The sequence below is a fragment of the Xiphophorus couchianus genome, chromosome 6 (genome assembly GCF_001444195.1).
Source record: "Xiphophorus couchianus chromosome 6, X_couchianus-1.0, whole genome shotgun sequence".
NCBI lineage: Eukaryota > Metazoa > Chordata > Actinopteri > Cyprinodontiformes > Poeciliidae > Xiphophorus > Xiphophorus couchianus.
The window spans coordinates 1,017,352-1,040,415 of record NC_040233.1 but is presented as its reverse complement, the minus strand read 5'-3'; the positions used below and the strand labels follow the sequence as shown (position 1 = coordinate 1,040,415).

Genomic DNA, 23,064 nt, shown 5'->3' with positions numbered 1-23,064 from the left:
GTGACCATAGCCTGAGGGACCAGCAGGGGGGAGGAGAGCCAAACTCACTACATCAACTTTCACACTGATTGTCCTTGGAACAGGATAGAAATTTTGAAAATAACTACTTCTGGTGGTTCCTGAGTGTGGGGAGGGGTGAGAGGCGGGCCAGATCTGGGAAACTTTGCACATGCAAATTTGCATGCTGCCTTTTGTGCTGTGGAGTATAAATATCTGGACATTCACTCAGCTTTTTAGTTTGCAAGAATCAAGATGGCGAAGAGGACACAGAAGCTGATGAATGCTGAAGAGGCTTTGGAATTACTTATGCAGAATTCCAAGCCTTGGGATTCAGAAGGAGAAGATATAGATGAAGAAGTCATAGACAAAGAAGACCTAGACGCTCAACCGGATTCGGACTCTGAGCTCTCTTCAGGTTAGTTTTCTCAACCTGCCTATTTTATTTTCCTGACTATTTTGTTATTTAGAAAGAAACAAAAAGTTGATTTGAAATTGTTTTTCTTGCAGATGAGGAGACTCTCCCGCTACCAAAAAAGAGAGCTCGTTCGGGGAGTGAGCCGACAGAGACCACGAAGGATGGTACAGTGTGGCGGCAGGAACAAGTGGGGACACATCTCCATTTCACTCCAATAGAGCCATACGCCAAAGATGGAGAGCCAAGCGCTAAGGCCAGTCGAAGCATCCGGAGTCGCCTTCAGAGCTTCCTCTGTTTTATTACTCTGGAGATGCTTCGTACCATTCAACAGTGGACCACCCAACATGCAAGTCAGGAGCAGCAGGATTGGTTCATGGATCTCCCGGAACTAATGGCATTTATTTCAGTCATTATCTTGCGGGGGGTGACCAAGGTTCCATCACTATGTGACAGCTGGTCAGCAAACCTGGGAAACCCAAGGATCATTTCAACTATGGCCCGAAACCGCTTCCAAAACATCATGCGACACCTACGCTTTGATGACATGTTTACACGCCGTGAGCGAGCGGAGACCAACAGATTCGCTGCAATCTCTGATCTTTGGGAATCGTTTGCCGCTAACTGCATCTCATCCTACAGCCCTGGTCGACACATCACTGTTGATGAACAGCTTTTCCCCACAAAAACCCGCTGCTGTTTCCTTCAATACATGGCAACAAAACCGGACAAGTTTGGCATCAAGTTTTGGGTGGCTTGCGACTTGAAATCACAGTACATCTGTAATGTCTTCCCATATCTTGGCAAGGACCCCAGTCGTCCCAGCGGGGAGAGACTATCCGAGACTGTAGTGATGAGGCTGATGGAACCGTTCATGGACAAGGGCAGAACTGTAACCACGGACAATTTCTTCACATCACTGTCACTTGCGCAACAACTGCGTAGCCGGAAAACCACCATCCTCGGCACAGTCAACAAGAGAAGCCGGGAAATTCCTCAATCCGCTAGACAGATGGATCGCACTGAATTCACCACTCAGGTGTTTTCAACCTCTGGTGCCACTCTGACTGTGTATGTGCCCAAAAGGAAGAAGGTCGTTTACATTCTCAGCAGCATGCACAGCGTGGTTGAGACTGAGGATACCACCAGAAGAAAGCCAAACACCATCAAACAATATAACAAAGCAAAGTGCGGTGTGGATGTGATGGACCAAATGGTGCGGGAGTACAGCGTGCGTGCAGGAACACGGAGGTGGCCAGTTGCCGTGTTCTACAACATGATTGACATGGCAGCACTGACTGCGCATGTGCTGTATCAGGCATGCACTGGGGTGCAGGAGAGACGGGTGGACTTCCTGGTGGAGCTCGCAAAAGAGTTGGCTAACTCTCATGTGAGTGAGAAGAAGGCGTGCAAGGAGCAACTGCTTTGCCAACAACCTGCCACACCCAGCCCAGGCAAAAGGGCGAAGTGCCAAATCAACCGTCGATGCATTAAAAATAGTACAAATAGGAGATGCGTTGACTGCTTCAAATACGCATGTGGCAAATGCAGCAAGCCCATGAACTGGCAGTGCCAGATGTGTGCCGACAGTGCAGACAGTGCACAGAATGAGGGCTGAAATGCCACTCACACACACACACACGCAGCCCCCTGCTGTCCCACTGTGCCTATTGCAAATAATTGCGGAATTGTTTTATTTCTTGTATTTTTTTATTGTTATTAATGACAAAAATAAAAAGCATTCAAACAAATAACAGTTGTTCTTTTGTATATTTTTTTTGTATATCTTCTGTATCCTCTTCTCCATCCTGCTTCTTGCAAACTAAAAAGCCTCTTGACCTCTTGACTTAGACACAAATACATCTGGTACCTGTCTGTAAAATTTCTAATTCTCCATTTAAAATATTAAAAATAATTCATTGTGCTTTTTTGCTAAAATAAAACTAAGCTAAATATAACATATATATAATCTTTATATTATATAAGCAGGGAAATTACTTCGCTTTTGCAGCATAGAGAATAGAGACTATCTACAACTTGAAGTTGTAGATAAAATAAAATAAAGAAATAACATGAAATTTAAATTGATTAGCACTAGGAGAGGGCCAGGTTTTCGATTTCTCCCCAGACTGGCTGAAACAGGGCCACAAGACCCTGTCCAAACTGACGACTCTGATGGCTCAAATTAGCCTCCATTCATCCATTCTTCTATTCTTCTATTGTTCTATTGTACATGTGGTCGTTGACCGTCAGGCCAGAAGGTAGGGATGTGAATAGTCCATGTTGGGGGTGGGTATCTATGATACCTACAACTCGTCAGTTTAGTTTTGAAGCATACATGAAGTGTTTTTGGAGAGATGTGACTTTTTGCAGCTGATCCATGATGTTGTGCTGCATTATCCAGGTCATTTTGCCAAATGTACATAGAGTTTGCAAAACATACAATCTGTTTCAAAAAGTATGCAAAGGTTTTTCTAAAAGAAATGAGTAATGTTTATCTTTGAAATAAAGCTAAGTGGGTTTAAAATGACAGTTTAGAAATAAACTAACCAAATTAATTGTGTTGATCCACCTAAAAAAATCATGCAAAAAGTGTAAGCAAAAGAGATCTGGGAGACTTAGCACATGCAAATTTGCATGCAGCCTTTTGTGCTGTGGAGGATAAATAGGTGACTGCTTCACCTATTTAGTTCACAAGAACTAAATGGCATTTATTTCAGTCATAATCTTGCGGGGGGTGACCAAGGTTCCATCACTATGTGACAGCTGGTCAGCAAACCTGGCAAACATGATTGACATGGCAGCACTGAATGCACATGTGCTTTATCAGGCATGCATTGGGGTGCAGGAGAGACGGGTGGACTTCTATTTTACTGTCAGTCCTGCACTTTATATTTTATATTTAGATTTATATTCATATTTTATACTGTATTTTATTTTACTCACAACATTGGAACCTCAAACATTGTCCTGAGCCTGAAGTGTTCAATGACCCTTCTTTTGGAATGCAGAGTTCAGCTTTGCCCCCCTCTTGTGGTGCGTCAGTAATGGCCTTATTTACATAACAAAGGCGCCTCTTCACACCCTCTCTCGGAGGGCCAAACTGGCCCCTCTCTGGTAGCTCTAGGGACAGGGCCAAACTGGCCCCTCTCTGGTACCTGGACGAAGATTCCCATTTTGGGAATCTTTGGTAGTTCTAGTGTTACAATCTCTTAGTAGCAATAAAACCAACATTTGCTTTAATGACACACAAGAGTTAGATCAATGTAACACACTTCCATCTCATTCACGGTGCCACACAGGAGACAAAAACACGCTGCTAAGCACACTGGGAAATATTTCCCATTTCTGTCTTTTTCTTCTTTCAGTTTTTTTAAGTACTAACCTAAAAACTCTAGTTTATCCAACTCTTGAAGGTTTAACAAAATTAATAAAAAGTTAACACAGACTTCCGGTTATGGCAGCCACGTGAGAAGACGTACCGAACTTCGCCCTGCTGCTTGTTGCTTTAATAAGGGGAAAATAACCGCTGTTCACAAAATATTTATGCAAAAAAAGGACAAACTGATGTATAATGCCTAGCTCGATTAAACAACACAAAGGGAAAAGCGAAGCATCCATGCAAACGAAGCTGTTCGACCATAACCTCCGTGGAGAAGCTCGCAAAGCTAACAAAAAGGGAAGGGACAAGCGAGTCTGAAAATAGTAAGTCAGATCAAATCCTAGCGGCATTGGAGTCATTAAGAAGCGAGTTTTCCACGAAACTTGATGGAGTGATGGTGACACTACAAGATGTAAAACAAGAAATGAAAGATTACAATGAACGTATGTCGCGAGTAGAGGACCGGATTTCCACCGCGGAAGACGAAGTGGCTAAGCTACAAGCTAACGTGAACACCTTGCAGGCTAAAACTAAATCGATGGAGGACAAACTCATGGACTTGGAAACAGTCTGTCTCTCTTTTTATACACTGGTTCTGTAATTTTTGTAGGTTTTGTTCATAGTTTTTTATATTAAACATTCATCCTCAACTCTCGGCTTCTGGCACTCTTGCATTTGGATGCTACTTTAAAACCACACCGCATGACAAGGAAGAATCAAAGAATCGTGGTAAAACTATGTGCAAGTAAGTCCTATATAATCCCACAATTGATTAGAATTCAAAAATACTTTATTAATGCCAAAGGAAAATTACATTTTCTTGTAATTCATATTAATTACTTATTTACTTATTTATCTTATTTACTTATATTCTTATATTCTATATTCTTATTCCTTGTTTCTTGCATAATTTAAGGTTTTTCTTGCATAATTTAAGGTTTTGGTTACTCACATTTGGTGTGTACCTTAGTATTTAATTTGTATTTTGTATTCTTTTGCACTTTTGCTTACTGTGTGTTATCTTTGTTTTTTGCCTGGGAGCTGCTGGTAACTTCAATTTCCTGAGGGAGTCTTCCCAAGGGATCAATAAAGTACAAGTCTAAGTCTAAGTCTAATTCAAATTCTTCAGTTATTGTAGATAGTGATGGCAGTTGACAGAAATAAAATCTCTTGTAGCGGATGCTGAGAAGTTGATACAGGTACAGTATTGTAACGACAGTTACAGTGTTCAGAGGAATCCTCTCAACAGTGTATATATTGTATGTATTTCAGAAATGCAATCATAATTCACAACAGTGACCATTCCATGTCTATTTCTGATAGTCCTGTGTTTCAGAGTGTCCTTGAGCTAGAGTTGGTGGAGCTCTGTGGAGCACCAGTTCATCTTCATTGATGAGATTGTATTCAACTTCACAAAAAAACGGAAGTTACCCACCACCACGCTGCCCCTGGCCCGGGGCCCCTACAACGCTACCCATCTGATTACATTCCTGAACACCCTACACAACACACTCATTTCACCAGATCAGTCAGATGGCCCTGAGCAGCTCAAGTACGTACAATGTCATTTGGGACAACGCAAGTTTCCACCGGGCTGCTCTGGCTCATAACTGGTTTACTGTCCACCCACACTTTTCAGTTGTTTATTTCCCTCCATATTCTCCATTCCTCAATCCAGTAGAATATTTTTCTTCTACCTAGAGTTGGCAAATGTATGATCTAAATTCACAAATGCCTATACCCCTGCTGTAAGCTATGAAAGATGAATGTGGAGATATTGAAGCTGATGACATTCTTGGCTGGACTGGCCATGTTGGATTCTTCTGCTGTCTGTGATGTGGATGAAGTGGTGTGGCCAGTCCGAACAGGGAATGCAGCACTTTTTTAAAAACTCTATACAGCAATTTCTTTGTATGAAATTGAAATTCAATGTCTGTAGAACTTTGTGTTGGTTGGGATGTACAGTGTGTACATGGCTTTTTTGTGGAAAAATTCTAACATATTTGTTAGTGTCTGTGTTCTGAGTACAAAAACAATATTCTAAAATGTATTGCAACACTGTATTTACTGTGTGTAGTAAGTGTAACACTGAACAAAAGGCCTAAGTCATTATGATGGAGAGGTGTTTTCCATTCATCAGTTTTACATTGAGCCCATCAGTGTTCAACTGGTTTTTATGTCTCATCATATGAAGGGTGTGTCTTCTGAATACAAAACACAATTTTAAGAGAATGTTGTTTTGAATGTGAAGTTCCACTTTGATGATTTGTGTGTAGATTTCTGAAAGTTTGAGGCATGCTTTCAGAAACTGCGTAAACAATAAAATTGTTATTGTAACATCAGTTCAGTTTTCACTAAGAGTTTTGAGGTGAAATCCATGCCAATTTCTGTACCAGAACAGTTCAGTGTTCCAATGTAAAATCTGGAATTAATCAACAGATTTTCTAAACCTATTTCATCTTGTGACATGAATTTTAAAACAAGAGATTTTGTTGTTTTTTTCAAACTATAATCAAAAATAAGTTTCAGTTTCTGCACCATACTGTTAGGTAAATTGTATATATTATTATCAAATATTTGTTGTTTCATGTGCCTTTCTAATGTTCTTGTCTTATATGCCTTTATTTGTTTCATCTTAGCATAAAGAAAGTTTCTGTGTTGTTCAATTACTTTGATTCCTTTCTCAGAAGGCCTCTCTGAGGAAGAGCAGAGACAACTGTTTTCAACAGGTTATCGCTCAGCAGAAACCTCTGCATCCTTGACCTGCTAGATAGCTATAAAACCATCGCTGTGAAGATGTACAACTTGCTCTGTGTTATCCTGTGTCTGGAACAGAATAATCTAGTGTGTAGATACCATGTGTTTTGTTAGTGACTAGCATTTGCATTGCAATTATGTGATTGAAGTGTTTTCCCCGCCCCTTTGAGACGCTCTCTGTAACAGGGATCCTAACAGCAATAAAAAGGGAGAACGGACACATATGTTTTCAGAACAGAAGATGTGTGACTGAAAACATATCTCTGGCTGTTCTCCTCGCGAGTACAAAAGAATCTAACTCTCTTGTCTTTCTTGTGTTTGTTAAATCTGTCTCAATAAGTGTTTAAACCTGACACATACAAAGACCAAAAATTTACTTTACCAGATTAAAGTTTTCTTACCTTGTGGTCCTTCCGTGTCCTCAGTGGTAGCCTCCTCAGCTAGAAATTCATTGTGGTACTCTATTTTAGAGGGTGAAGAGACAGGACAGAGATCCAGCTCATACCCACTCGGGTCTGATTCTATGGAATGCTGACCTGGACACTTCCTCTCCAGGGTTGGTTCTGGCATGAACTCTTCTGATGAGCTCTGAATGGGTTTAAATCCACTGGAATCATCTACAACAGCAATGACATCCAAGTCTTCTCTGCTGTAGCTGATTTCTATGTCACTATCTTCATCTGGGAATTCAGATTCAAAGCACTGAGTTCCTGTTGAAGCTTTGTTTTCCGCACATGACAAACTGGTGTCTGCCTCATTTTCCAACTCGTCATTAGCACTGGGAAAGAAAATATCTTTTGCAAAAGGATCACTGCCTTTGAAAGGGTCGGAGGCAAAACCATCTGAAAAATAAGTAGAAAATATGAATAAATAACTGGTTTATTTAACAAATAATCATTTAAACTCATGACAGGTTAAAAACATCAGAAAAAAAGTCTTATATATGTAAAAGTATTTTCTGCAAACTGATTCAGATCAAAAATGCTGTTTAATTTAGTCCCAATGAGAAAGGTTATTTCGATTTTTAAGAAGGATGGTTCCTTACCAGATGAGTCTGTTTTAGAAAACAGGTCCTCATTGAAGAGATCATCTACAAGGCAAGAAAGAAATAGGAAAACATTTTTTTGCAAATGCAGTGCTTGTTATAAGCATTTGACTCCCTATTGAGTACGGTCTTTATGCATCTAGCATCTGAACCAAGGCAACTACGTTGCAAAGCAGCCTCAATATTTGATGCTACTACCGTAGAGCTCTACAGTAGGGAAACTGTGCTGATTGCTTTACTTTGGTCAAATGACACTTGTTTGTCCAGCTTCCCGAGCCGTTTGAATACCTCAGCTGCTCTTAAGCATCTTTTTCAATTTTCTTCTATGCCAGTTTGTCGACATGCTGGCAGGACACAGGAACACCTTCAGCTTGAGACTCATTTTGCCAAAGTGTACCACAGAGCCCCAAAGAAAATCATTTCTGCCTCTAGAATTAGGCTTTACAATGCCCACGTCTAAGCTAATGAATTATCATTTTCTTTGCACTCATTTATAGATTATTTATTGATCAATATATTTGCACGTGCATGCGTGTCATTTATTTATTTATATTTAGTCATATTGAACTATCTCATCACTCTTAGTTATATATATGTATATATCAGTGACGTGCGATCAGGGGAGGCATGTGAGACACCTGTCATCATGGAAAAATAATATGTAATGATAAAATCCTTTATATTGTTATTTTCACCCTGTGGTTTGAACTAAAAAGAACCTATTTTTCATTTAGCCAATTCTGATCATTTTTTCTTCAAAATTGCTGGATTTTCGCATTTTCCCATTCAAATGCTCAGAAGCGTTTGAATGGGAAAATTCAAACGCCTCAGTGTTTGAATTTCACTGCCTCACTGCTGACTCAGTGAGCTGAGCTTCCCCTGGGATTGATCAACCTCTGGCTAACTTCTCTGGCTGCCATTCTGTGAGAGCATGTTCCTCCTGTCTGTACGTTGACAATAAAAAGGCTAAAAAACATTTAATGTATGAATTGATTTTCCATAATTTAGCTTATATAATACAATGTACAGTGTTTTTTGTTACCAACTGTGTGTGTAACGTGATTCATGTGCTGAGGAGCGATCAGAAACGGCAGAGAACAGATTCGAGGTGAGGCAGGCAGTTCTCTTGCCTCATTGTGGCTCCACAACTGCAGAGTAAGAGACAGCAACAGCGAGTTAGCCATACAGTACAGTCAAGTGCAGCGATATATTTATAGTTTTCTCCTCTTACCACAACAATCACTTATTAATAATCGCATTATTATACCGAAGCAGCGCAGCTATGGATGGCATGTAAAATAATAGTCTTTTTGCCCTCCAGCTTTGTCCGCATGCGCGAAATTTCTTTATGTAAACAATAACATGCAGGGGGTCTATATTTGTAAATCTGATTATGATGAAGTCAGTGCCTCACCAGCTATGAACCGCACCGCACGTCACTGATATATACTGTATGTATATTTTATGAAGTTTGTCTCACATGGTTATATTTGTATAATTGATATTTAATACCTCAGATGAAGTAGCTTGTCAAAGAATAAGCAATTTCCCCTTGGGGATCAATAAAGTATATTCTATTCTATTCTCTTTGAGGACCTTGGTAGTTAAGTTACTGACACTTTCCCATGTACTGGAGGGTGAAGGAAGTGCTGTCAATGAAATCTCTTTTAAGGATCTCATTCATACACATTCATGTTCATACACTGTGTGCATAATTATTAGGCAAGTTTTTGTTTTGACCATATCATCCTTTTTAGATATGTTTTCCAACTCCAACCTGTATAAATTTGGATGCTTATTGAAAATAAACATATCAGCTCATTTGTATTTGCTTAATGGGGGAGGGTGGGTCCTAAGGAGATCAACACTCTATATTAAGGTGTGCATAATTATTAGGCACCTTCTTTTCCTCAGGCAAAATTGGTCAAAAAAGAGATTTAGGTGACTCTGAAAAGTACAAAATTGTAAAAAGTCTTTCAGAGGGAGGCAGCATTCTTGAAATTGCTAAGATAATGGGGCGTGATCACAGAACCATCAAATCATTTTGCTACTAATAGTCAGCAGGGTCGCAAGAAACATGATCGTGCAGCCTTAAAATTTTGAACCAAAGACAATGATTTTGAGACAAAACAGCTGGTGCCCTAGGTTTCAAAAATGTCATTTTAGCATAACCTCTGACTTCTATTGTGGCTTTTGTTGTTCTGTGGTGGCTTTTGAATTTTTGTTGACCCTTCTGGGCCACACCCAAATAGCAAGAGATGTTAATTCAACATCGAATTATGGTCAAGAAGGTTGAATTTTGGTTATGGTCAACAATTGATTGTGGATCAATCATCAAACAATTTACTAATGTTGAAAAAATGTCATTGAATCAATGTTGTTTTACGGTCGATTTCTAATGATTGAAATGCCAACATCTAATCCAGTATTTTTCAACACTAGTCCTCAACGCACACTTCCTTTCTAGTTTTAGGTATTTCCCTGCTTCAGCACACATGATTTTAATTGATGGCTGATTAACAGGACTTTGCTGAATTGCAATCATCTGAATGGGATATGTTGTAGCAGGGGAACAGCTAAAACATTCGGGGTAGTTTGCCTAGAGGACCAGGCTTAGGAAAAATGTTAATGTTGAATCAATGTATGCTGTTTGTTGCACTAAGCCCTTGTCCTCCTCCTCTTTGAGCTCTTGGTGGGAGAATTCTATTACTGGGTGGGGGTTTATCATGTTTTAAATTAAGCACTATATGCTGAGGACAGCATATAGTCCTCATTCCTTTCTGTACATTTTCTTACTTGTCTGTAAATATTATTACTGACTGTGCATAATGTGTTGACACAAAATAATCTAGAAAGTCATTTCAAGCAGTGGAGCGGTCCGCCTCCCCCTTTTTACACTGGTGGCAAGTTCCAACCACACAGCCACTTTGCTGCTGGCTTGTTTGCAACCGACTTCTGAATTGAATTCTACTCTGAGCCCTTTTGCAGTAAGTTTGGCGATATTACTTTTATCTTAACTGTGTTTATTGAAAAATAACTGCAAGGTTTTGTGCTTATGATGCAGCTTATCCCCCACACCATTGCACCACCACCACCAGACTGAACCGTTGATACAAGGCAGGATGGATCCATGGCTTCATGATGTTGACACCAAATTCTGACCCTACCATCCGAATGTCGCAGCAGAAATTGAGACTCATCAGACCAAACAACGTTGTAGCTGCCGTCAAGGCAACTGCAACTGGTATATTGTTTTTTGTTGTTGTTTGGTTTAAGGTGGCAGTAGTTACATTTTATTTAATATAAAACATTAGGTTATAAATGTGTAACAGTTTTTAGTAGATTTGTGTTGATGCTCATTGGTTTTAGTTAAGGGTGCATTCGAATGTGGGGGTGGGGAGACTTTTGTTTCGTTCCATGGACCATGTGTTGCCCCGAGAAAAGATTGGCTGGCACACTTAGAGCCACATGAGGCATTCTATCTGAAAATGCTGTTAGAAAAATGATCTAAGTTCATTTACTTATGAGTTTATTTGAAAGGCTATGTTTTCATATTATTATTCTGTTGTTTACTTGGCTCCTTTCTTTTGTGATACACTATTAACTGTTTTTAGGATGTTTGCCTGGAGGCTAGAAACATTTACACATTCCTGTGTCATCAGCTGCTTTTGTCATTAGCTGCTTGTGTTATCAGCTGCCTGTGAAACTGATTTGTAACGGTCAGTTTTGTGCCCTTGTAAGGGGCTCTGGGCTACAGCAGAGGTGTTTTTTAAAAACACTTGAGGCAGTGTGTTTTCAATAAACACACTGCCTCAAGGTTCAAACTCAACAAGGTTCGACGTGTTGTGTGTTCAGAGATGCTTTGGTTGTAACAAGTGGTTATTTGAGTTACTGTTGCCGTTCTATCAGCTCAAACCAGTTTGGTCATTCTCCTCTGACCTCTGGCATCAACAAGGCATTTACGCCCACAGTACTGCTGCTCACTGGATATTTTCTCTTTTTTTAACCAGTCTCTGTAAACCCTAGAGATAGTTGTGCGTGAAAATCCCAGTAGATCAGCGGTTTCTGAAATACTCAGACCAACCCATCTGGCATCAACAACCATGCCACATTCAAAGTCACTTAAATCAAATTTCTTCCACATTCTGCATGAGCTGCTGCCATATGATTGGCTAATGCAACATTTGTGTTAATGAGCAATTGGAGAGGTATATCTAATAAAGTGGCTGGTGAGTGTAATTGTATATGTATATCTGCACAGTGTTTAGACTTTTGTATCAACTAAGTTGTCAGACGGCACTAAATTGTCAAGTGACAGTGGTGAACCAACAAAGACCCAGGCTATCTACTTTGTATTACAAGAAAGATAAAACTGCTTTAGAAATACTGAGTCTTCCCATTTCTATCACCTAAGGCCAAGTTGTGAAACTACAATCTTTGTTGGCCAGTGGCCTGCAGCTTCGAGATGTGTCCCTCATCCAACAGACCTGAATGAAATGGCTGAATTAGCTTTACAGTGAGTCCTGCTAATGACCTATTTGATTCAAGTGTGCTGAAGCAGAGATGCATCTAAAAGTTGCAGGACAACAACCCTTTGGGATTGGAGTTTGACACATGTGCCCTAAAGAATTTCGACCTGGCTACAACTGAGAGGGAAGGGATTTATCTGACTTGGATCGCAAATGTTTCTCTAGCTAAAAATGAAACATGCCTTTACAAATGTTGCAGGTCATTCTTGCCTTTTTGATCCAAGTCACAGATACAACTACTTTCTAGCCTAAAACCTGTCTGTCTTAATTTTTATATATTCAGAACGTAATCCACTCAGGATTTCTTAACACTCCTGCAGTCTTAGGAGTCAGGGTCATTTAGACCTCATTTACTAGGTCACACTGACCTAGTAAAAATCCTTGTGCGTATTTACAAGTATTTTCGTCTGGTTTTGGAAACTGATGGTACGACAGGACAACACCCTTGCTTTCCTGCTGTCCAACTGTGACATCTGCCACACTCCTCCTGAGCGTTGCGCAAAGATAACAGGAGGATTAAATGATGTACCTGCATATACAATGGCTGACTCGCTTCTCTAGGCTTGAAGCCTCTTATCTTCATTAACTACTGTCTCTTCAGTCACCACACCTTAAACTATGTTTTTCAAGATTACTAAAATGCCTCAAATAAAAATTTTTCACCTTTAACTTCCCAAAGGCTGCACCTGCCAAATTTTCAAGGGTCTGGAGTTAAATCAAGAATATCAGTCTAGTTTAAAAAAGAGAAACACATTGACATAGAAACATTTAGCCAGTTTCAGTTCCATAGTTGACCATTTACAGGTCATGTTATGTTTGTTTGTTGGGTAGCCTTTCATTTTAGAAATGCCAATTGTAATACCAAAAGTCATCTCTCTGGAGGCTGTTGTGCAATAAAACCTGCATCCAAGCCAATTTAGGAGTTACTCTCCAGACCATAACATCTTGAAGAGATTCAGGACTGCTAGCCAGCTAGGCAACATCATGAGGGTTAGACTTGTCTCTCTGTCAGCATTCCTGTATTTTTTAGTTGCCTATTTTCACCTGTGCTACACCAGTTTGAGTTGTGTGTAAGATTGTTTCATACCAGAACATGTGAAAAATGTCTGTCAGCTTAGATTTCATGGTAACCCTGTCAAATTATTAATTCCCCTTTATCTTACCTTTATTAAATGCATTTAATTTCCTTTTGTGATAAATAAAGTATTTAGAATTTAATTTGTATTTGAAATGAAACTGAGGCATTTTAGTAAATTCCATTAATGACCTTGCGCTTGTTGCTTTTGTGTCATATTCTTGTAGACTCAAGAAAAATAGCATCCAGGAGAAGAAATCCTGGAAGCTTTCTTTGAGCTATGTGTTGGATACGTACTGTCTGTCTGACAGTAAGTAAACAGGTTGACTTGGTAGAAGTCCAGCTGATTTAGCGGGGTTGGGTTAAGAGTAGGAGCTTCTTCCATCTCATTATTCCTTTCATTGTGGCTCTTGTCATTGTCTGGATCTTCTTCCATGTCTGATCTATCCATTTCCTGTTGACATGTCACAACACTTCATCAAAATTTTAAACCAAACAAGACATTGAGTAAGAATGGTCATCATAGATGATACTGTGTGGCTGCTTTACATTAATGTAACACTGTGACATTACTGAAATTACAGTATATGCTACAGTATGGATTACTAGAATATGTTTATGATTTGAAATGTAAAAACTTATTTAAGTGTATAGCAAGTAATAATTGTTTTGCTAAACTTTGTGCAATTAGCACTCCAAGGTAATAAGCATCCCACCTTTGTAGAGCTGCTCCCACTTTCATCATCCTCTCTGGTACCTGCTAGATTATTACAGAAAGATAAATCGCCAGCCCCCTGGTAGAGTCAATCAGATACAGAAAACAGAAAGCAATTAGGAAATGTAAGACACAAGCAAGCAAATGTACATAAAATGGAAAAGTTACATTTATAGTTTTTTGTTTCAGAGGTTTGTTTTTTATGACTACTACATTGTTGTTCATGTCAGCCTGTAAAACTAACATGAACTACCTGTAGAATCCTATGGCTTACTCTGAAGTTTTTTCTGCACTGTGTAGTATACTGCAAAACTTTAATATTGCCTAAAAACTAAATTAAATGTATTAAATATGTAACATATACCAAAAACAACTATTTACAGTGTATTGATAGAGTGGTTTCTTTCTTCAGATGTTAGAAGATCAAGCAGCACCTATCGCATCTCTCTTTGGGTTTCACCTCTGAAATTGACCACAGCTTTAGAAAGAAAGCTTTATAGCAGACTCAGGGCCTCTGGATGAAAGCACAGCTAGTATGTGACTGCCTAATGGACTAAATAAAGGGTTGCAACAAATTAGCTTGTGTATTGCGCTTTTGCAGTCAAATCAGCCAGAGCACAGTAGCTCATCCTACTGTATTGAGTTGCTGCTCAGTTAACCAGTATTTGGTGTAGCTCCAGCATTTAGTGATTCTCTTGTCAGTGCATGTTCTCGTAGCTCACCAGGACGAATCTGATTTCAGACCTCAATGGTCTGAGTCCTTATTGATGACAGAACATAGTTGACGCAGATGTCTCATCTCCCAACTCATTCCAAAAACTCATGTCATTTTGAAGAAACCAGTTTGACAAGATTTGAGATGCGACATGGCACATCATCCAGATGGAAATAGCCATCAGAAAATCAGTACAGTGTGGTCATAAAACGTTGGACATGGTGACCAAAAATGTTCAGGTTGGCGGTGATGTCACAGTCATGAGGACACTGGTGTTTCATGCAATGTCACACAGGATGAGCCCATGTGACATTGTAACCAATATAAGGAACCAGGCTCTGTGCCAACTCTGTGGCCAAGATCCTATTGAAAAAGATGATTATATTTTCCCACAGATTCATAATATTGCCACCCCATCCAATTAAAAGTCAATGATATTACTTTTTGAAAATAGTCATGTTGTTTTCTTAATGCAAAATAGAAGTGTTAAATATCCTGTTCAGGTGTCTTGGGTTTAGTTGCTAGCAGTGGCGATTCTAGTGATTCTAGACGTGAAGAGGAAGACTCACAGTCCAGGCTGAAAAATGTCAGGGAGGATGGATACTGTGTCGATGGACAAAAATATATTGGTCGTGGCGCCGTGTGCTGCTGTATGACAGACAGAATGGATCAGGAGAGGAACTGCAGACCCATTAGAACCTAAAGAACCAGATATCAGCATCTCTTCATTCCCCCAATCATCTCCTAAGGCTGATATGGTACAGAACATTTGGCTACGATTGATTCAGTTTCTTATTGTAATTTTAGTAGACTATTTTGGTTTGATTATTTGCTTAGAACATTGAGTTTGGATGATACTTTATTTAATATGTAATAGTATGAGCCAAAATGAGTGGCCATTTAAAGAACAAATTATGCTAATAAATTAACAGTACATAAATATTTCCTAGATTAAAAACATTTGTTAGGACTTTCTGTGTGTTTTATTCAGAAATGTTGATATATTTTAAGAATTCGGGGTTCATTGGTCATTTAATGTATTATTTCACTATTATTTTATTAATGTGGTTTACCAGTTTGGATAATCTGACTTCCTATCAATGAAGAAAAAAAACATACTAATCAAAAATGAACCAGATACAGACCTGCAGCCTAGGGGCGGTTCTAGACGGAGGCTACTGAGGAAATTATACTAAATAAATGTCTTTTTTAAATATTCAGTGGTGAATTTTTTTAACCTTCACAATTTTACTTTAACAATGAATTAAAAATTATAGTGCTGCATTTTTAGCTGCCGTATTGAGATAGGATCATACTTTCTATCTGCTAGATGAGGATCTGCAACCTAAATCTCTGGAGACACAAGTGACTCTTTGGCTCACTTAATATATCAAATGATGAAATATATTGCTCTGCTTTTTGTTTCATTTTGTTTTCATTCTTTTTTTGTTTCATTGTTTTTTAAGTGTCCCCATAAAAAACACTCTCTGCACTGGCCCAGTGGTAAATTTGGTCTAGAACCAGCCTCCAAAGAAAACAGTAAAGATCATAGATAGATAGATAGATAGATAGATAGATAGATAGATAGATAGATAGATAGACATACTGTATATATAGCTATATAGATTTTTTTTTACCAACTATAAGGGGCAAGACTTGCATCATCTTTATTCAGAAAATAATTTGCAATGCAAAATATGTTTAGTGATTTTATGCAATGAGCAATTTTAAATGATAATGCAGTAATTAGTAAATGTATAATTAGTTTTTGTGATATTTATTAATGGAAATTGTGTACAGTATTGGCTTTATTTATTTGAAGAGTATTTTGTAGTTGTTCAGTACAAAATGTTGTATGTGTGCAAAATATTTGGATAAATAATGGGTTAGCCTGATCCTGGTTCTTAGCCTTGTTAATTACTCTTGTTGGTCTTTTTTGAAGTTTGATTAGTGACTGTTTTGTTGTTTTGTAATTAATTTCTCAAATCTTTCTGGAGTCACTTAAATAAGGTCAAACTAAAGAACAGTACAGAATCTTAGGCTGTTTCTGTGTCTGTGAACAGAAAGATGTTTGATACTGAAACTATGATAGACCCACTTCATGATCTGTGAACTGAAATAGTAAAACCCTGATTCACAATGTTTACTTTTCCAAAGATGGACAATCATTGTTGTTTAAAGAAAAAAGGCCAACAGCCGCATAACGTTCAGATAAAAATAAGGGTAATACAATTTCTAAGTATGATTTTCAAATAAAGTTCAGGTTAATGACTCCTTTTCTCTAGTCATTATCCTCACCTTCTACCTGGATAATAAACTGGTTTTAGGTTTATTAATCCTATGAATTTAGTAAAATGCTCTTCAAATGACTGAAAATGCATAGTTTTGAGTAGATTTTATTTTGATTTCTGGGGGAACAGACCCCACTAGGACTGTGTCACTCTACAGCTGCTTGTGTCTCATTAATATTAGTAGATGTTGGCAGGTATGATGTAGTCTTGAGATTCTGTTTCACATACAGGTCCTTCTCAAAATATTAGCATATTGTGATAAAGTTCATTATTTTTCATAATGTAATGATAAAAATTGAACATTCATATATTTTAGATTCATTGCACACTAACTGAAATATTTCAGGTCTTTTATTGTCTTAATACGGATGATTTTGGCATACAGCTCATGAAAACCCAAAATTCCTATCTCACAAAATTAGCATATCATGAAAAGGGTCTCTAAACAAGCTTGAACCTAATCATCTGAAGCAACGAATGAACTCTAAACACCTGCAAAAGATTCCTGAGGCCTTTAAAACTCCCAGCCTGGTTCATCGCTCAAACCCCAATCATGGGTAAGACTGCCAACCTGACTGCTGTCCAGAAGGCCATCATTGACACCCTCAAGCAAGAGGGTATGACAAAGAAAGATATTTCTGAACGAATAGGCTGTTCCCAGAGTGCTGTATCAAGGCACCTCAGTGGGAAGTCTGTGGGAAGGAAAAAGTGTGGCAGAAAACTCTGCACAACGAGAAGAGGTGACCGGACCCTGAGGAAGATTGTGGAGAAGGACCGATTCCAGACCTTGGGGGACCTGCGGAAGCAGTGGACTGAGTCTGGAGTAGAAACATCCAGAGCCACCGTGCACAGGCGTGTGCAGGAAATGGGCTACTGGTGCCGCATTCCCCAGGTCAAGCCACTTTTAAACCAGAAACAGCGGCAGAGGCGCCTGACCTGGGCTACAGAGAAGCAGCACTGGAATGTTGCTCAGTGGTCCAAAGTACTTTTTTCGGATGAAAGCAAATTTTGCATGTCATTCGGAAATCAAGGTGCCAGAGTCTGGAGGAAGACTGGGGAGAAGGAAATGCTAGAAGTCCAGTGTCAAGTACCCACAGTCAGTGATGGTCTGGGCTGCCATGTCAGCTGCTGGTGTTGGTCCACTGTGTTTTATTAAGGGCAGGGTCAATGCAGCTGGCTATCTGGAGATTTAGCAGCATTTCATGCTTCCATCTGCTGAAAAGCTTTATGGAGATGATTTCATTTTTCAGCATGACCTGGCACCTGCTCACAGTGCTAAAACCACTGGTAAATGGCTTACTGACCATGGTATCACTGTGCTCAATTGGCCTGCCAACTCTCCTGATCTGAACCCCATAGAGAATCTGTGGGATATTGTGAAGAGAAAGTTGAGAGACCCAAGACCCAACACTCTGGATGAGCTAAAGGCCGCTATCGAAGCATCCTGGACCTCCATAACACCTCAGCAGTGCCACAGGCTGATTGCCTCCATGCCACGCCCCATTGAAGCAGTCATTTCTGCAAAAGGATTCCCGACCAAGTATTGAGTGCATAACTGTACATAATTATTTGAAGGTTAACTTTTTTTGTATTAAAAACACTTTTCTTTTATTGGTCGGATGAAATATGCTAATTTTGTGAGATAGGAATTTTGGGTTTTCATGAGCTGTATGCCAAAATCATCCGTATTAAGACAATAATATCCTGATAATGTGAATGTTCAATTTTTATCATTACATTATGGAAAATAATGAACTTTATCACAATATGCTAATATTTTGAGAAGGACCTGTATTTACAGCTCTGGAAAAAATGATCAGTCCTCTGATTGTACTCTTTATAGGCATATGTTTGAGTAAAATGAACATTGTTGAACTACTGACAACATGTCTCTGAAATTCCGAGCAAAAACTTAGTAGTTCAGAAAATGAGAATTGGTCAAAATAACAAAACTGATGCAGTGCTTTCAGACCTCAAACAATGCAAAGAAAACAAGTTTATATTCATTTAGAAACCATAAAACTAATGTTTTAACTCAGGAAGAGTTCAGAAATCAATATTTGGTGGAATAACCAGGAGGTTTCCAATAGGGTTCAGTGCAGTGGTCTCTTAATTTTTTCCAGAGCTATATGTAGTTGTTAACAGTTTTAGTTAGACAAAACTATTTAATTTCGTATGTGAATGTATGTAGATAAGCAGTGACGTTTAGAAAAATGCACCAACAAATATCTTCTCTTGGACCTTAGCCCTGCTGGGGGCTAAGCACCCCTAAAGGTCAGATCCTAGAATCGCCCCTGATTCCTACCCTTTGTTTTCCCCTCGTCTCACTCTGCCCATTTCTTGTCTGAAACTCTGGAAATGTTTGACAACTAAATGTCCAATAATCCAATAATCAAATGGATTGATTATTTTGTCAAATTAACATAATCAACTTGATTATTGGTAGATTAGCCGACTTCTGGCTAAAGTTAAACCCATTCTTGTTCATTTCCTAAATGATATATTTATTTGTTGTATTGCTCAGAAAGCAAACCTCGTCATACACAGTCTATACTAGCCTTTAAATTTGGAGTTCCAGCTTCTCTCCTCTGGGCAGAGGACCCTCTGACCACCACCAGCAGCCAAGGAGAGTGAAGTGTCTTACCCAAGGAGACAGAATCCACAATGACAGAGGTGGGCAGAGAGGGGATCAAACTGGCAATCCACCTTGACCCCCATCCCCATTTCAGTTCAGAGTTAGATTAAAATCGTATACTTGCTTTTAGCACACAGTGGTACTTTGACACTTCTATGTTTCTGTCAATGTTGTTAAAATCCTTTGTCTTTATAATCTGCATTTTTATTCTTATACTCATGAATAGCACATTGGCTTAGTAGTGGCTGTTTGATTTGATCAATTGTTTGCACTGTCTCACTCTACAGAATATTTCTAACCACCTTTTTTAAATTACAGTTGAACCTGTGAAGTTATTGTGCTTTACCATTATTAGGTCAGCATAAGCAGGCAGTGATTGGCTTCTTCCCCACGGCTTCATAGGAAGAGGATCATCTTCAGTTGTGTCTGCAGGGGATGCAGATTCCTCAAGCTGGCTGTCAGGTGTCACTCCACCTCCTGACAAAGAACACAGAGTGTGCTCTTCCTACAACAAGACAAAAGTGAACAAGCTCCAGTAAATGACCACAGTTTGGGTATATCTGTACATTCATCAAACACATAGGGGGACTGTGGCTGTATGGTAGAGATCTTGCGATCGGAAAGTTGTAGGTTCGATTCCAGCTTCCTCCTGCCATATGTTGATGTGCCTCTGGGCAAAGCACTTAACCCCAAATTGCCTACCGATCTGGGTATCGGTGTATAAATGTGTGTGTGTTTGTGAGTGCGAATGGGTGAATGTGACTCTAGTGTAAAGTGCTTTGAGTGGTCAAAATAACTGGAAAAGCGCTATATAAGTTCAGTCCATTTACCATTTTACCATAAACAAATATGTATGATGAAATAAAGTTCAATAGGTTTGAGATGAGCAATAAATATCTTAACCAAACAATCAGGTTTATTTGTATTGCACAGTTCAGCAAAAAGGCAGTTGCTGATGAAATGTGCAGTAATTGCCAAAAAGTTTTTGTGATTTTCTGCCTTACATCAGAAAAACACAAAAATCAACAACTGAAACATTATATTCTGCCAAGTGCCATCATTACACATGAAAATGTTGGTTAGTGTTTCATTTATTATAAGATAGATAAGATAAGATAAGATAAGATAAGATAAGATCATTCCCAGGCCAGACATTATGGTAGAAAGCAACTCTAAAGAGGTGGGTCTTATGGGAGATCACTTTCTTTGAGGTTGTTATTTTCAAAAGAAAACTTTCAATTGTCCAATCAGCCTCATAGGAAGAATATTCTAATTTATTGACATGACTGTATGTGTATAGGTATTAATTTTAGAGCTACATGTTGCTTTTGCTTGGATGAAAAGCAGGTGGTGATACAGCACCACCTGCTCCTAATGACCAGTCGGCTCCTTCTCCAATCCTTGTTAAGTTCTAGACCTGCTCGAGTGGACAAGCAGGTCCATTAGATTTGCAAAATTACATTAAATAACAAACATTACTTTTGGAAGGATTTTGGAATGTCATTTGGAGCCTAAAGATAAAGGTTTGGTTATAATGCATGACATCATATTTGGAGAAACTAAAACACAGCAAACCAGCACAAAGTGATGGAGCGTTCATGATGTGGAATGTTGTTGCCATGTTTGCAGGTAGTTTATTGTTCATTTTGGAACATAGTTGCAGCTTATGTAAGTGTAATTTATAAACCTGACTGCAAAACTACTGCTGCTCCTCCTTCTTCACCATTGCGTTGTCAGAAGAATGTAAACACAGAGGAAGTTTACTCAACAATACTAAGTATATCTTCTAATGTCTGTCATTTTTTCAGTGTTGACATATGCAAAAGGATCACAGTGGCTTGTGGCTTGGCTTTGTACTTGTGTAGCGCTTCACACTACAGTCATTCATTCATTCACACACACACACACACACACACACACACACACACACACTGATTGTGGCAAGCTACTGCAAGGTGTTTCTGTGTAAAGTTTGTATTATGTCTTTACATGCATAGATTTTCTCCAGGAATTCCAGGTTTTCACCACAGCTCAAAAACATTCATGTTTGTTTATATTACCATTCTAAATTAACTTGACCTTTTTTTTTAGTTTTACTCCGCCTATTATTGAATGTTTTTTGGGGGTTTTTCTAACAAACATATCAACACCCTGTCAGAGCCAAGGTCCATCAGTACTGGAGTTCGCTAAGGCTGTGTTACTTCTTCTGTCTTCTTCACTATTTACACAAACAATTGCATCAGCAGCAACAACTACTATTCTTGACTTGTTGTATGAAGACATGAACTCGTCAACATACACCATATTGCCAAAAGTATTCACTCACCTGCCTTGACTCACATATGAGCTTGAGTGACATCCCATTCTTAATCCATAGGGTTTAATATTATGTTAGTCCACCTTTGCAGCTAGAACAGTTTCAACTCTTCTGGGGAGGCTGTCCACAAGCTTTAGGAATGTGTTTATGGAGATTTTTGACCATTCTTAAATGCAACCACTTTGTCACTCCAAACACCACTGCATTCATGGCTTAGCATTGCACTTGGTGATGAATGGCTTGGTTCCAGCTGCTATCACAGTTCCACGATGGAATTCACTGAGATCCTGAGAGCGAGCCATTCTTTCACAATCCATCCATCAATCCATTTTCTTCCGCTTATCAGGGGTCGGGTCGCGGGGGTAGCAGCTTCAGAAGGGAGGTCCAGACTTCCCTCTCCCCAGTCACTTGTTCCAGCTCCTCCGGGGGAATCTCAAGGCATTCCCAGGCCAGCCGAGAAACATAGTCCCTCCAGCGTGTCCTGGGTCTTCCCCTCCTCCTAGTGGGACGTGCCCGGAACACCTCACCTGAGAGGCGTCCAGGAAGCATCCTGACCAGATGCCCAAGCCACCTCAACTGGCTCCTCTCGATGTGAAGGAGCAGCAGCTCTACTCTGAGTCCCTCCCAGATGACAGAGCTTCTCACCCTATCTCTAAGGGAGAGCCCAGACACCCTACGAAGAAAACCCATTTTGGCCGCTTGTATCCGCGATCTCGTTCTTGCGGTCATGACCCAAAGCTCATGACCATAGATGAGGGTGGGAAAGTAGACTGACCGGTAAATCAAGAGCTTCGCTTTTTGAGTCAGGTCTCTCTTCACCACGACAGACCGGTACCCAATGTTCATGCAATGTTGCAGAGTCGCGTCAGCCAACACAACCCTATAACATCCAGAGCTTTAAGGAACTCCGGGCGAATCTCATCCACCCCCTGGGGCCCTGGCACCAAGGAGCTTTTAATCACCTCGGCGACCTCGTCCCCAGAGATTGGAGAGCCCAACCCAGAGTCCCCAGGCTCAGCTTCCTCAATAAAAGGCATGTTGGTGGGATTGAGGAGGTCTTCGAAGTATTCTTCCCACCAGCCCACAACATCCCGAGTTGAGGTCAGTAGCACACCACCCCTGTTGTGACTTTTTTACACTTATGTTGTTCGGTATATTTGCATGATAAGTGACTGATTTACAATTATATGT

The 23,064-nt window shown here is 39.5% G+C and overlaps 2 protein-coding genes across 4 annotated transcripts in view; one reads left to right on the top strand and one right to left on the bottom strand.

Annotated features, from left to right (window-relative positions):
- Nucleotides 1-23,064, bottom strand: part of LOC114146109 (uncharacterized) — a 41,196-nt gene that overhangs the window by 5,498 nt on the left and 12,634 nt on the right. For all 3 annotated transcript variants that reach the window (XM_028019889.1, XM_028019890.1, XM_028019891.1), the window contains exons 4-8: nucleotides 19,903-20,061; nucleotides 13,917-13,994; nucleotides 13,498-13,654; nucleotides 7,597-7,641; nucleotides 6,953-7,393 (exon numbers count right to left, since the gene is read on the bottom strand). In XM_028019889.1, the coding sequence (XP_027875690.1) occupies nucleotides 6,953-7,393; nucleotides 7,597-7,641; nucleotides 13,498-13,654; nucleotides 13,917-13,994; nucleotides 19,903-20,061 (880 nt within the window). The remainder of the gene's footprint in view (nucleotides 1-6,952; nucleotides 7,394-7,596; nucleotides 7,642-13,497; nucleotides 13,655-13,916; nucleotides 13,995-19,902; nucleotides 20,062-23,064) is intronic.
- Nucleotides 163-2,094, top strand: LOC114146110 (piggyBac transposable element-derived protein 4-like). The gene is made up of 2 exons (XM_028019892.1): nucleotides 163-415; nucleotides 508-2,094. Exons 1-2 carry the CDS (start codon nucleotides 253-255, stop codon nucleotides 2,028-2,030), a joined length of 1,686 nt encoding a protein of 561 aa, XP_027875693.1. The 5' UTR covers nucleotides 163-252; the 3' UTR covers nucleotides 2,031-2,094.

Excerpts from the sequence above, each read along its gene's own strand:
- LOC114146110 (XM_028019892.1), top strand. The coding sequence starts at position 253 with ATGGCGAAGAGGACACAGAAGCTGATGAATGCTGAAGAGGCTTTGGAA. Across the intron at positions 416-507 it reads GGACTCTGAGCTCTCTTCAG|ATGAGGAGACTCTCCCGCTA; the intron begins GTTAGTTTTCTC and ends TTTTTCTTGCAG.